We start from the raw sequence: 14,432 nt of genomic DNA, 5'->3' as shown, positions 1-14,432 counted from the left end.
AAGTGAACAAAGTAACATATCTTGGTATTCACTTAGATAGAAAGCATGCATGGATGTATGGCATTCAAATGTGCAACTAATAATGATATAATACAAAGGTTCCAATCGAAAATGCTTCACCGTCGTACATGCGTAACGAAAATATCGATAAAGACCTTGGTTTTCCAATGGCAAAGAAAGAAGTAGAAGATAGCATAATAAAATATATATCTAAACTACGAGATCACCCAAAACCCTTGGCTAATGCTTTGGTACATTCCTGCGATCAAACACGCCTTAAAAGAAGAGATAGGCCTGCGTATTAAGGAAAAACGTATCAACGAAACAGTTGAATCACTTGCTTGAGCCTGTCTAGTTTTAAAACAGTTTTAAGATTTTATAACTTATTGTTAGGCTTAAAAAAAGCAGATCCAATAAATAAAATAATATTGAAAAATAAGAAGTAGATTGAAGAAGTCGCACTATAGGGAGTCACCTTGTCCGATACCTGGTTTGGTATCAAACGGCCCACCAAGATCCTGACGGAACTTTTGGTATTCCTTTCCATGCTGTTAAAAGTAGCTTGGACTGGACTTTTCGAAGATTTGGCACATAGTGAATATTTGGTTAGCTGTTGGTTTCCCAGGCCTGAAGCCATATGATAAGGTTCAATTAGTTTATTTAGGAGATTTATCCCACGATAGTTGGCGCAGATTGTGGAGTTTCCCTTTTTTCGATTGGGCAGAGCCTACATAAATTCCAATCTTCAGGCATGCTTTCGTCCGACCATGTTTTACAAAGAAGCTGATCCATACTCCTTATCACTCCTTCGCAGCCGCAACGTCCGCTCCATCATCATCGATTGGAGAATTGGGTTCGCCTTCTCCTGGCGTTGTTCTTTCACTGCCATTCAGCAGGCTAGAAAAGTGTTCACTCCATAATTTTAGTATGATGTATGGGCATCGGTCACTAGATCACCTTTAGGGGTTCTACAAGAGTATGTTCCGGTCATGAAATCTTCTGTTAGCCGCCTCATTTTTAGAATTTAGAATTTTCGAACATTACCCCTGTCGGCCAGCTTGTTAATCTCTTCCTACTCAAGCATTTCGGCCTCTTTCTTTTTTTGTCTGCAAGTGCGTCTCGCTTCCCTCTTCAACTTCCGGTATCTACCCCATCCCGCACGTGTTGTGGTCGATCGTAACGTTTCGAGGTAGGCAATCTGTTTTCTCTCCAAAAAAGGTCCATATAATTAAAAATTTTATAGATGATAAGTATTAAAAAATCTATGAAATTTCCATACAGCCTTACTTAAAAAACCGAATATCTCGAGAAATATTAATGATACCGATTTGACATTTACGAGATATATACAAAAAATGCGAAATTCATGCAAAAATCAGGTTTAGACCCCATACTACCTCGCCTTTGTGAGTTTCCACTTTGTAGCAATGGGCATTTTTGTAGAGTGTTCAATTCTGAGGAATATGTGTCTAAAGTCAAAACGATGCCATAAAATGCCTCTGAGCTATAGAAATTTAAAGATAAAAAATCACGATTGTCGTGTATTTTCAATGGAAATTTTTTACAAACCTTGGTCCATTCCTTAATGTTAATATTAAGGGCTCAAATTTTCAAGGTATTTCCAAGGAAATTTCATGACAGGATTGAAAAAAATAATAGGTTAAAAACACCCAAATATAAACTATATGTCAATAATTCACTGCTCTGAGAGTTTCATTATTCCAGATATCTATACTGGATTACTATTCAACATCGTTATACCTCGATTAAACAGGTGATTGTATGTTGAGGTATCAGTAGCCGGAATGCTGAATGAAAATGTCTAAAATTTTGGGAAGTTTATAGACTTACGTCTTGTAAAGCCCCAGTATTTTTACGCAAACTGTATGAATCATCTTTGGCATTCACTCATTGGTATCAAGGGCTCACATTATTCGTGATTTTAGTGGTAGACAAGGCATTAAAAGAAAAAAAAAAAGTCGCAGTGAACTGTTAAGTTAAATTGATTTCTTTCATGAATAATTCCTGGATGAACACTGAATGAAATGAAACCCTTTTTCCGACCATTAAAATATAAGTATTACCGCCTCTTGGAAGATATTTTAAGGTTACTAAAGATAAAATTATTAATATTAAAATAAGTGATCAGAAATATAGACATTTCTCTTACAAATGATAATGATTTTACTCGAGACATACCTCAGGACTGAACAAAAGACAAGCGTTATCAAATATTCCTTACCACTGATGGGGGGAAATAATTGATAGTCAAGTCTTGTTCTGTGAGAACTATTTCATTCTACGAGAAGGGTTTCATTCTTCAAGAACTGTTTTAGTCTGATTGAATTTAGCGTTTTGACGTATTTTAAGAACTATCTTAACTATCTTAATATATGTGAATGTTTGTATGTTCATATGTATGTAGCACATTGTTTATGCTACATAGTATGGGGTTGCTTTGAAGTGCACATGCACATTTGTATTCAATTGCCTAAATGCATATCTTAGGTCAGTATCCCTGCCAACTATCAGCGGGTAAAAAACCAGGTTATCAGTGGGTAAACATGTGAGTAGTTTGCCATGAAGATTCTATCCTCACACGTACGTATACATGTGATTATACATCACTGTTGCGCCCATTCAGCAGTGTCATATAGAAAGTATATCTGTCCTGCTCTAATATCCCCAATCGACGGTTGATTCAGGGTTGCATTTTTTAATTCCTACTATACAAATTTCTTAAAATTTCGAACTAATACAATGTTCAAACCGAAAATTGAAAAGATTAGATTACATTCAAGCATTCCATAACCCAACAGTGTTCTCACTGCCGTTAGAAAGATCAAAAAACAGCTGTTATTGTCATTCAAGAATTTTGAAATAAAAACGTAATTTTTTAAATATTTTCCATATAATAGAAATAATGGATGCATTTTTTCATTTGTTTAGTCGATTTTCAGGTGAAATTAATTTTTTGCTTTAAAAAAATTTGTTTGTTTACATTTTTTACCCTTTGTAGTGTCTAAATCAGCTGTGATAATGTAATAGATTTTCAATGCTGTCAAGTAAATTGCGCAAAATCAGAGTCGCACAGAGCGATTTAGCGTGGATCAGTTTCAAATCATTTCGATGAAGTGATTTTGAACTGTCATTTTTGTATGGCGAAATCTTAATACATTTATAAGATTAGTGGGATAAACCACACAACAGCCGAAATCGTGTGATTAAGTGTCGGTCTGAACATGGTATAAGCCTGTCTCTTATACACATCTAGATGTGTATAAGAGACAGGATAACATTATTTATATAATATATTTAATTAAAAAATAATAATTTCATCTGGAAAAAGATTTATTAAAGAAAAGAATTATTAATAGCTGAAAATAAAAAGTGAAAAAAAAATTATAAAAGACAAATACCTGAAAATATAATAAAGGTTATTAAAACCTGAAAATAAATAATAATTACATTGAATTTGTAATATCTAAAAGAAGAAGAAAGATTAATTGTATAAGATGATAATAATACCTGAAAGAAAGGATTAATATTATCTGAAAAAATAAAATATATTAAATACAAATAGAATATACTCTGAAAGCAAAGATTAATTAAATAAAAATAAAAACATCTGAAAGAAAAGATAAATATTATTTGATCATTTAAAATATAAAACAAACTTTTTTTCACATATCCGCCTTAAACGCATAAAATACATAAGTACATATGCAAATATTTATTTGTGTATTATATTAGACGGTGCAGTCCAATTTCTAAATACACACACTTTTTTCACATACTTACTAAGCAATTGATATTTGCTGCTTCTGATGATATTGCTGCAGCTGCTATTTCCAATGCTGTAAAAACAAATGAAGTAATTATTTGCAAATTATTAAAAAAAGAATGAAATTCACTTACTTACTTTCTTGTTGTACGAGCCTCCTTTACGATGGTACGATCACGACCGACATGCGTCTTTCAATCGTTTTTTTTATCACCCTTTTTGGGATTTTCTTTTGGCACTATTGACAATTATGTTTTCTCCTTCGCACTCATTCAAATAAATCAAGAAATGAAAGAAACTTTTTAGTGTATAGAGAAAAAACGTGTAGTTGTAAAGAAATATTTGAAACAAGCGCGTAGCCGTGGTTGGTACTGCCTCAACATTGGTGAAAATAAGCCTGTTCAATATATTTGAACATATTGCCGAGGGAAAAAGTAATTATTCAATAACAGTTGACTGTATGTATTTTAATACTCTCACAACAAAGTTGCTAAAGAGAGTATTATAGTTTTGTTCACATAACGGTTGTTTGTAAGTCCTAAAACTAAAAGAGTCAGATATAGGGTTATATATACCAAACTGATCAGGGTGATGAGTAGAGTTGAAATCCGGATGTCTGTCTGTCCGTCCGTCCGTGCAAGCTGTAACTTGAGTAAAAATTGAAATATCACGGTTAAGTTCGAAGATGGGCAATATCGGCCCACTGCCACGTCCACAAAATGGTGAAAACCGAAAACCTATAAAGTGTCATAACTAAGCGATAAATAAAGATATTAAAGTTAAATTTGGCACAAAGGATCGCACTAGGGAGTGGCATATTTGGACGTAATTTTTTTGGAAAAGTGGGCGTGGCCCCTCCCCTACTAAGTTTTTTGTACATATCTCGGAAACTACTATAGCTATGTCAACCAAACTTTATAGAGTCGTTTCCTTCAGGCATTTCCACATACAATTCAAAAATGGAAGAAATCGGATAATAACCACGCCCACCTTCCATACAAAGTATATGTTGAAAATCACTAAAAGTGCGTTAACCAACTAACAAAAAACGTCAGAAACACTAAATTTTACGGTAAAAATGGCAGAAGGAAGCTGCACGCAGGCTTTGTTTTTAAAATGAAAATATGCGTGGCGTCGCCCACTTATGAACCAAAAACCATATATAATGAAATTCGGTACGTAATATTTTCTTAACACCCTGATGACATGTACGAAATATGGGTTAAATCGGTTCACAATCACGCCTTCTTCCAAAATAACGCTATTTTGAATTCCATCTGATGCCTTCTCTGTATAATATATCCATTGGGAACCAATGATGATAACGAAATAAAACTTTACACAAATGCGGTATTTGATGCGAGAGTATAAAATGTTCGGTGACACCCGAACTTATCCCTTCCTTACTTGGTAAAATAGTGAGAATTACATAGTTTCATATCTTGTTGAATATTCTTAAGTATAATAACAGTAATATATTTATGCATACTGTCCTTGGTATCAACGTACATATTAATTTTCGAATAGGACCATAAAGACGCAATAGTTTATTTAATCAAATTAGTAAATGGATTTATTTCTTGGTTGGCGATAGCCGAAGCTGTCGAAGGTTTCAATTCTTTCTAACATAACTTGGAAATACCGATTTATTTGAAAACATTTAACATTTTAATTTCCTTCTTTTTCCAATTACGTAATATTAAAGAATGCTAATTGTTTAAATTAGCAATCATCAACTCAGCTATATCTTTAAAGACATGGGACTGCAGTGGTCTGGTAAAAGAAGGCGATATTGGTATTAAATTTTTCTGAAAGGACACCGCCTCTCACTCGATAATCTAACTTGGAGCAGAAAACTAAAAGCATTAAAAAAACCACAGAACGACAGAGTGGTCAATTTAAGGACCTGACAACAAAATAAAACATAAATTTTAGCAAAATTTGATCTTCCTATTGAGTATTTGGGTGCCCAATTTATTGGGAAGGATGCACCACTTTATTTTTAGTTCAATAAGCACCCACTGATTAGGTAACGGAAAACACATTACTTTATATGAGGTACTAAACACTTTAGGTTTAACTTTATTGAATGTTAATGAAAACACAGATGTAAAGTTGACTGCACATGGTAACGGCGACCATATCACGCAGGACTGCTGGGAATCGAATTGTATCGCGTAGCGCACAGGATAGGCAGCGAGCAGGAACCGTGTGGTGACGACTTGTTATCGAAAAATTGCAACACGCGGAATGGATGTCGAAAAAAGAATGCGTATACTGTAATTTTGTCCGTCCTTTTTGTTTTTGGGGTTGGTGTATAGGTGTGGCGAGTTGTGTTGGCGTTGTGTTTGATGTATAAGTATGATGTATTGTGCAATGTTTCCTTTAAATACCTATTGAAAACATCGGTTTCCTTTTAAACTCATCACCAAGCGAAATCAGCACCCTTAACAAAAGTCATAAGTACGCAACGTTACTCGTCGGTCTTCTCGGTCCTGATGGTACAAAAATAGGAATCAAGGTTAAGTAGAAACTTTGGCGGTGGAAGTATCTTTTTCTCTTAATGGAAGATCAAAAATATCTTAAGCTCCAACCAAAATGAACAGCGAAATTTACATACATAGATATATTGGAAACAAGTTATCCAACAGAATAACGCCGCTATCTACTTTCAAGGGAATAAATAGAGTATTAATTATGTAAAAATAAGAAAGAACTGAGGCTTGGAAAGGTTGAAGAAACGCCGCGACATCCGAAAATAAAAGGAGAATAATTTTATATACTACAAAATAGACTAACGGTTTTTAATTTCACCTTTAGTTTTCAATTTTAATTTATCTAAACAAATCTATTATATTCTAGTATTCAGAAATTTTCAGACTTTACCTAGCTACGACCAATAACTGTTGATACCTACTTATACTACAAATATATCATCTATAAAATTCAGGTCCATCCTTCCAATAATGTCTCTTCAAGTATTATTAGTATCACCCGGCGGTTTTGAGCCGAAGAATTTTTCGTACTCTTCTTGTCTCTTGCGAGCACGGGCCTCACGCTCAACCTGACGCTTCTTGGAAAACCGCTGGTGTATGCGTTTCATCTCCTGCACCTCCTTCATCTCTTCTTTGTCCTCATCCTAGAAACAAACATTTGAAAGAAACTGAACCCGAAATTATATCCGTCACAGTTACGCTCATATTCAGCCGAAGTACTAAAGCGCGTCGTCCATCTGACATCGGTTGACTGTAATGCATGAAATTCTTTAGACGTTCCGCCGGCGGTACACTACGCTCCACTACCAGTACAATGCGCGCCCACTGACGTTGCCATTCGTTGCGTATCTCGGCGATCTTTTGATAGGTGTTGCCCATCATAGCGATCAACATGTTCACCAACAACACGCTGACAATCACCATGAAGAGAAAGAAAAGGGTCTTCGCTTCATATTCGTGCTGTGTGGAACCCATACCACCGAAGTAGTCACCAAAATTGGTGAGCGACATCAAAAACATAGCCACTATGGACTCCATTGGGGAAGGCATTGGATTCGACTCGGAATCATCGATTTCCTCTGGTGTTGCGGGATTGTCAAATGTGAGAAATATAATATAGTAAGCTTGTGAAAAACCCATCACGAAAACCAGATAGATGGAAACGAAACGTATAAGGTCACCCATGACCATGCGATAGATCATCACAACGAAAGGACCGACAGTTTTGAAACCACTGAAAAATTGGAATTAGTTGCATGACTGTAGTAATGTAGCCATCGATGTTTTTTTAGAATTTACCGACAAAAGAATAAAAAGTAAGGCGCTGTAGTGAGCATAATAAAGACAGCCACGTGATCATCAATCTCGGTCATGCAGGACAACCTCAGCCACGGTATAGTCATCATGAGCGCACAGGAGAACAAAAACATGACCCTAGAGGGTGCAGTCATCTGTAGATGGATGAGAAATAAAGAAAGGTTTCTATCATAGTATGAAATAATGGAACCTTACCATATTCTCGACAAACATTTTATAGCCCAAAAAACGCGCTTCTCTCAGGGCCGCCAATAAGTATAAAATCGAGCCAAAGAATATGATGATTTCAGCCACAATTCGTACCTAAAAGAGAAGAAAGTTTTGGTTAATCACACACGGCTTTGATCTGATCTTCATAAGCAACCTTCGCTAAGTCCGATTCCATGTTCATTAACGGACATTCGGCATAACTCGCCCACCAAGATGGCAATGGTTCCACATCATTATCGTCGAAGTAGTCGGTGAAGTTCAACCAAAAGGTTTCTGTGAAGGATAAAAAAAAACCATGACTAACTCAGTCCCTAGTGTGGATTTCAGACTCAGCTCACTATATTCCATCTTGTCGATTGCGCGCTTAATCAAACGCCGTATCCACTTATCGCCTTTATGCAATGCAGCAGTACCATTTATGGCTTGCGGGTTAAAAGTCACTACACCGCCGCTATCAACCTCTTCGCCATTATCGTCTTCATTTTTGTCAGACGGTCCGGGGCGTAAGATGAAACTTATTAACGAGAAGAGGAAATAGAAGGAGAACATATAAAACTGTTTGTAGAAACGCGACTTGACAAAGGACTCCCATTTGGTCTTCAACAAATCGATAACTACACCGTCAAGCAACTCCAAGTGCTCCAGTTTGTCCTTCAAGTTTATAATGTAAATTTTATTGAGAATCTATTTGGCTTCCAAAAACTACTTACACCGAAAACTACGAAGTTCAGTACCGAATCTTTATTGATATTCCCCGTCTCGACATCAATCGTGTCGATCATCGACAATGGGTATGCCGCACATGTAATGCTACCCAGCTGCCAATATATCTCCCTTTCGATACTTAATATATGGAAGAACATCTCGACACGTCCCAGTTTCGCGGCCAACGTCAGCGCCGTTAGGTTTTGCACATTGCGTAAGTGTATATTGGTGCCTACCTCATAGGCTACATCGAACATTTCGATCTTTTCATAGATAACCAGCATGTGCAGCGAAGTATTGCCGTTGGTGTCCTGCAGATTCGGATCTGCGCCACGCGCCAACACCAAGCGAAAACAATCTTCTTGTGAGAGACAAGCAGCAAAGCTCATCGGGTACTCGCCCCAATAGACGTAGCCATCGTAATTGGTCATCGGTTGTACACCGACATATTCATGATCGGGCGAATCGTAACGCGAAGGTTTCTGATCCTCGGCGGACATGAAGGCGCCACAGCAACTAAGAAAATCACAGATGTATATTAGCTGTAGTTATACGCTTCGCATTACCTATTACCGTTCTTGTACATCTGCGCCAGCGTCTAGCAGATATTTAACCATCGCCGGATCCTCGTTAACGATCGCGATATGTAACACGCTCTCACCATAATATTCATCGCACATATAGACATCGAGTATGAGTTTGGGATACCATTTGAGCAGACGTTTGGCCAGATCCGCATGCAATGATGAGGCGTTCAGCAGACAGAGATGTAAAATGGTCTCGCCGACAGCGCCACGTTCCTGAAAAAAAAAAACACTTTACTTGCGCAAGACAAGCTACAGGGACCACTACTACTCACATTCAAATTCCAGCACACAAAACGGTAGGCACTCGGATTTGATATATATTCGGCTTCCGAAACCTCTGTACAGTAATCGTGTATATTAAAGTCGTCATCTGGATTCTCCAGCGCTCTGATCTCAGGCAGTTGTTTGGTACGCGCGCGTTCCTTATTACGCAAGAGCACCAATTTTGAGATTGGAAAGTAGCGGCCTGCGCCTTTATTGTACAGAAACGGTTCAACCTTCGTTTTAATTGCGTGATCGATTTCCGCGAATTGTTTCGTCTGACACGCCCGTTTCATCATATCCACCAAGAGACCACCGCCCTTGAGATTAACAAACTTGTAAAGCGCTTGTGTGGAGACGCCGGCTTGCTTCTTGACGCCACTCGTTACATTGCTCTCCGTATTCCCCATGGTGTCGGACCAAGCTCAAGTCAAACGCCCAAGTTGAGAAACTGGCACGAGTAGGGACCGCGGCTGACCTTATTAATATTAGCAGAAGTTATGGGAGTGTTGTCATTTATGAGACGTATGTCTATACACGTTACGACATCATTCGAGGTAGCTTTTATAAAAATATTTCAGGTTTCACTTCAGCGCATTGACTTTAACTTTCTGTGAGCTCGTAAAAAGTTAAGTGGTCTTCACTCAAGTTTCCAAACTTTTTGTAGTTCGAAGCAGAGGATAGTTGAAAATCTCGTCAGAACTTTTAAGCTGTAGCTCCGGTTGGCTCAAAATATATTTTGAAAAGATTATTTTTATAATTATAACTGTTTTTGGTGAGCAAAACGTTTTAAAGAACTATAATTCTGCTGAACTTTCTCTTTACTTAAACTCACTGAAAAATTCCATTGATTTAACAGCAAGTCGACCATCGGATGGTTGCTAAGCAAAGAGCGCGTATTTTGACAAAGCCTCGAAGGACTTGTTAAATTTCACTTTCAGTCTTTGACAGTCTCCTACTTCGACCGGGGAAAAGTGGCGCAAAGAATTAATACCTTGACAATTCAAAGAGCGCAAGGTAAACAAAAAGGACAAGCAACCGTAAAAGAAAAGAGGCACGCTCCCCCATCAAAAATGTCATGGCTGACCTTCCTTCGGCCACCTGAAGCTATTTATTACACCGAAAGGGTTGCCTCAGTATGTAAGGGTGTGCACTTTAAATATGTTATTTTCCGATTTTCTCTAGCTTTTGCAAATATGTTGTTTATAAAGGAGTCGCCCGATGCCATGCGCGTGTCACCGGCAAATATTTAAAGGTGAATGGACTACTACGAGCCGCGTGTTCATCAATGAATGAGTTATGCAAATTCTTGTCCTTGATACTACTTCTGTGACATGCCAATAAAAGCGATATAAATCCGATTAGCACGCGAAACCTACGAATGTAAACAAAATGCTTTGATCCAATTAAAGTTCAATGACCCGGGCAAACGACACACAGTAGATAGCGTGTATTATCACTTGACTCAAAAAGTTATTGTTTGTTAAAGGTATGTGTGAATTTTACTCTGACAAAGCGTCAATAAAATGGGACGCACGTCGTAATCTCGTCCAAATCTTTTTAAGACCTCCCGCTTTTGTTGGAAGACATTCTAACTCCGGTTTTAAACCTGTGACATACATATGTATATCGCTTAATAAGACCAGAGATGTATAAATGTATAAGTTGAGATAAAATTGGTGAATCTATATAAATTACTTCAGGACTTTAAATGTGTTATTTTTACCCAGGCGAAAGTTATCTACAAAGAGCGCCCCTTTTGACATGTCGTATCTTTCGCAAAGACAAGCACGACAACCACAAAAAATAATAATATATAAAATTCACCTAAATGATTTAGTAAAAATATTTTGAATCTTTCAAGCTAACAAGAAGCTAATGGACTATCAGCAATGTAACTAAACAGTCGCTTAAAATGAAATTTAGGTTTGCCCTGAGACCTCAGCTCTTTTCCGTACTCCGTACTCTTTCATACGGACCCACTTTCATCACTATGAATAATTACAGGATCTTGATAAACAATCAGCTCCCTATTCGATTATATATGTAGATCGAAGAGACTTATATGCACGTCTGCAAATCGCTACAATTTCCAGAAGCACTGGCAGCCTCGCCCACGTTAAATAGCGCTCTATAGTACATTGAAATAATTTTAACCGGACATCATGTAATGAGACATGAATGAAAATGATAGCTCCCGAGTGAAGTGAATACTATGAGTGAGATATAGTAAATTCTCTATTTAGTTCTGCAGCTCGAATTACTTTCTCCAAGAGTAGATTGAAGGAGTCGGCCGAAAGGGAATCGGCTCGGAGAGGTCCTTCTCGATCCTGATGTCAGCTTACACAATCGCATTAGCTTTCCGGGGATATCAAGTGCAAACATAGTGGCATTCGAAGTCGTCTTTAAAAGCCACAAAGAGGTGGTGTTTGTCGAACTTCCTTGCACGGGTATTTTCCGAGATTTGGCCCATGGTGAAAATTTGGTCGTTTGTAGGTCTTCCAGGTCTAAAGTCACACTGACAAGGTCTAATCAGTTTGTTGGCGCTGGGCTTCGTCCGACCATATATTTTACAAAGAAGCTGATGCTCTTTAACAGTTCTTCGCTGCCATATTTGAATATGCTCTGCACATTAGGTCCTATTAAACCACTTACTTGTTTTTATACTCTCGCAACAAAGTTGCTAAAGAGAGTATTATAGTTTTGTTCACATAACGGTCTACCTAAAACTAAAAGAGTCAGATATAGGGTTATATATACCAAAGTGATCAGGGTGACGAGTAGAGTTGGAATCCGTCCGTCTGTCCGTCCATCCGTCTGTCCGTCCATCCGTCTGTCCGTCCGTCCGCGCAAGCTGTAACTTGAGATATCATGATGAAACTTGGTATACGTATTTCTTGGCCCCGTAAGAAGGTTAAGTTCGAAGATGGGCAAAATCGGCCCACTGCCACGCCCACAAAATGGCGGAAACCGAAAACCTATAAAGTGTCATAACTAAGCCATAAATAAGGATATTAAAATGAAATTTGGCACAAAGGATCGCACTAGGGAGGGGCATATTTGAACGTAATTTTTTGGAAAAGTGGGCGTTACCCCGCCCCCTACTAACTTTTTTGTACATATCTCGAAAACTACCATAGCTATGTCAACCAAACTGTAAAGAGTCGTTTCTTTTAGGCATTTCCATATACAGTTCAAAAATGGAAGAAATCGGATAATAACCACGCCCACCTCCCATACAAAGGTTATGTTGAAAATCACTAAAAGTGCGTTAACCGACTAACAAAAAACATCAGAAACACTAAATTTTACGGAAGAAATGTCAGAAGGAAGCTGCATCCAGGCTTTTCCTAAAAATGGAAAGTGGGCGTGGCGTCGCTCACTTATGGACCAAAAACCATATCTCAGGAAGTACTCAACCGATTTCAATGAAATTCGGTATATAATATTTCCTTAACACCCTGATGACATGTACCAAATATGGGTGAAATCGGTTGACAACCACGCCTGAAATCTCGATTATCACTTTATAATGCGAGAGTATAAAATGTTCGGTGACACCCGAACTTAGCCTTTCCTTACTTTTTTTTTTTTTACTTTTGAGGACCTTTTAAGAATTTCTGCTGTCAGCGCTGCTTTTCCGAGGGGCTACCGGAAATGATGTCGGGAATTTCAAAATCTTTGTAAAATATGTATTTTCGAAATAATAAAAAGTTCTTTGCTCGACGAAACCCATGTAACCCTGACTGAACATCTTTCTCTTGGTTGTTCCGTTTAAATCAAATCGCTATTCAATCGAGGTTCTAATTTTCCTTAGTCGTTCCATGATACTTAAAAATAAAATTACCGCACAATTTCCATCCGGATATTATAGCAAATAATATTAGAATCTGTCTAGGCTTAATACAGACATTAGCTCTTTTTGCATGCTTACTCAAACATCTGGTTCTAGAAGCAGGTCGTAGGATCCATCTACGTGGGCAGTTATCACAGCACCGCTCAGCAAGCTGCTAGAATTATTCAGAGTGTTGAACCTTTGTGCTCCTATGTGATATAGGAAGGGCCCAAAAGACCATTGGTCGCAGTGCAAAACCTCAATTATTTTCTATCAACCTATCTATCCCTTTCGCTGGCCTCAACCCCGTCAATGTAGACCTAAATCAGGATCTAACCTTCTATGACAACTTCAGAGAATACACTTCGTTGGCGAATTGTTTGTAATTTCTAGGGCACTTGGTGACCATTTGGATCAGCCTTAACATAACGCAAACTACTTATCTTACCAAGGGATAGATATTTGATGCCCAAATTAAGACTTTACCGACAAAAACAAAAAAGAAAAAAAAAATATTTTTTAAATGAAGCACCCAAAATTCATATTTTCGAAACATGCATGTATGTATACTTTTTTATCTTTATTGAATTCTTATTATTGTTTCACAATAAATATTGTTAGTAATCGTAGTACATAATTTGTTCATTCCTTTACATTCGGCTTAGACTTAAAAATCATGGAAACGTATACAAAAATGTTTTGAATAAAAGTACAAAGTTTTTCAAATAAATTTCGTCAGCTTCCCTTCTGCCGTAACTACTTTCAATATAAAAACACTCTAAAATTTCATTACATCAAAAATTAAGTATTAAAATAAGTTTTAACAGCGTAAGTAATACTAATAAAGGTTGGCTTGTGTATATGTTTGTATATAAAATGGACAAATTATGAAGGACGCCGCACCTTTTAAAGGTTCCAAGCATAAAGTTTAGTGATGCGCAGTATTTTTAAAGCAAATAATTTGTTTTTAAGTGTTTTCATGAATATAATTACACCGTTGCGCTAAATTGTAAATATAACAATTTCGAGTTAAAAGAACTGGTTTGACTTTCTTGATATTTCGCATTTCAGGACGCAATAAGGACGCATTGTTGTTTTACAACAGAAAAGTAATTAAACTTAAGGAAAGTTTTTAAACTAGGATATGTATGTAAGTGTGTGTATATGTGTGTCAGCGCATAAGTGGTGTTTGGTTTCTTTACAAAATTTAATTTAAAAAAATTAAAAAAAATTAATAT

General features: G+C 37.1%; 1 protein-coding gene across 1 annotated transcript; it reads right to left on the bottom strand.

Annotated features, from left to right (window-relative positions):
* Positions 1-6,712: 6,712 nt before the first annotated feature.
* LOC108968532 (transient receptor potential cation channel subfamily V member 6) lies at positions 6,713-9,769 on the bottom strand. The gene is made up of 9 exons (XM_018932624.1): positions 9,371-9,769; positions 9,085-9,311; positions 8,517-9,027; positions 8,145-8,457; positions 7,961-8,079; positions 7,792-7,899; positions 7,579-7,730; positions 6,979-7,513; positions 6,713-6,923 (listed from the first exon to the last, which is right to left on the bottom strand). Exons 1-9 carry the CDS (start codon positions 9,767-9,769, stop codon positions 6,759-6,761), a joined length of 2,529 nt encoding a protein of 842 aa, XP_018788169.1. The 3' UTR covers positions 6,713-6,758.
* Positions 9,770-14,432: the final 4,663 nt, after the last annotated feature.

Source organism: Bactrocera latifrons, unplaced genomic scaffold, assembly GCF_001853355.1.
Source record: "Bactrocera latifrons isolate USDA-ARS-PBARC rearing strain unplaced genomic scaffold, ASM185335v1 scaffold_22, whole genome shotgun sequence".
Classification (NCBI taxonomy): domain Eukaryota; kingdom Metazoa; phylum Arthropoda; class Insecta; order Diptera; family Tephritidae; genus Bactrocera; species Bactrocera latifrons.
Note: the sequence above shows the minus strand (reverse complement) of the source record. Positions and strands in the feature narration are given on the sequence as shown.

Coding starts and splice junctions, on each gene's coding strand:
- LOC108968532 (XM_018932624.1), bottom strand. CDS start 9,769: ATGGGGAATACGGAGAGCAATGTAACGAGTGGCGTCAAGAAGCAAGCC. Junction 7,900..7,960: donor TGGAATCGGACTTAGCGAAG/GTTGCTTATGAA, acceptor CTTCTCTTTTAG/GTACGAATTGTGGCTGAAAT. Junction 7,514..7,578: donor TACTTTTTATTCTTTTGTCG/GTAAATTCTAAA, acceptor CCAATTTTTCAG/TGGTTTCAAAACTGTCGGTC.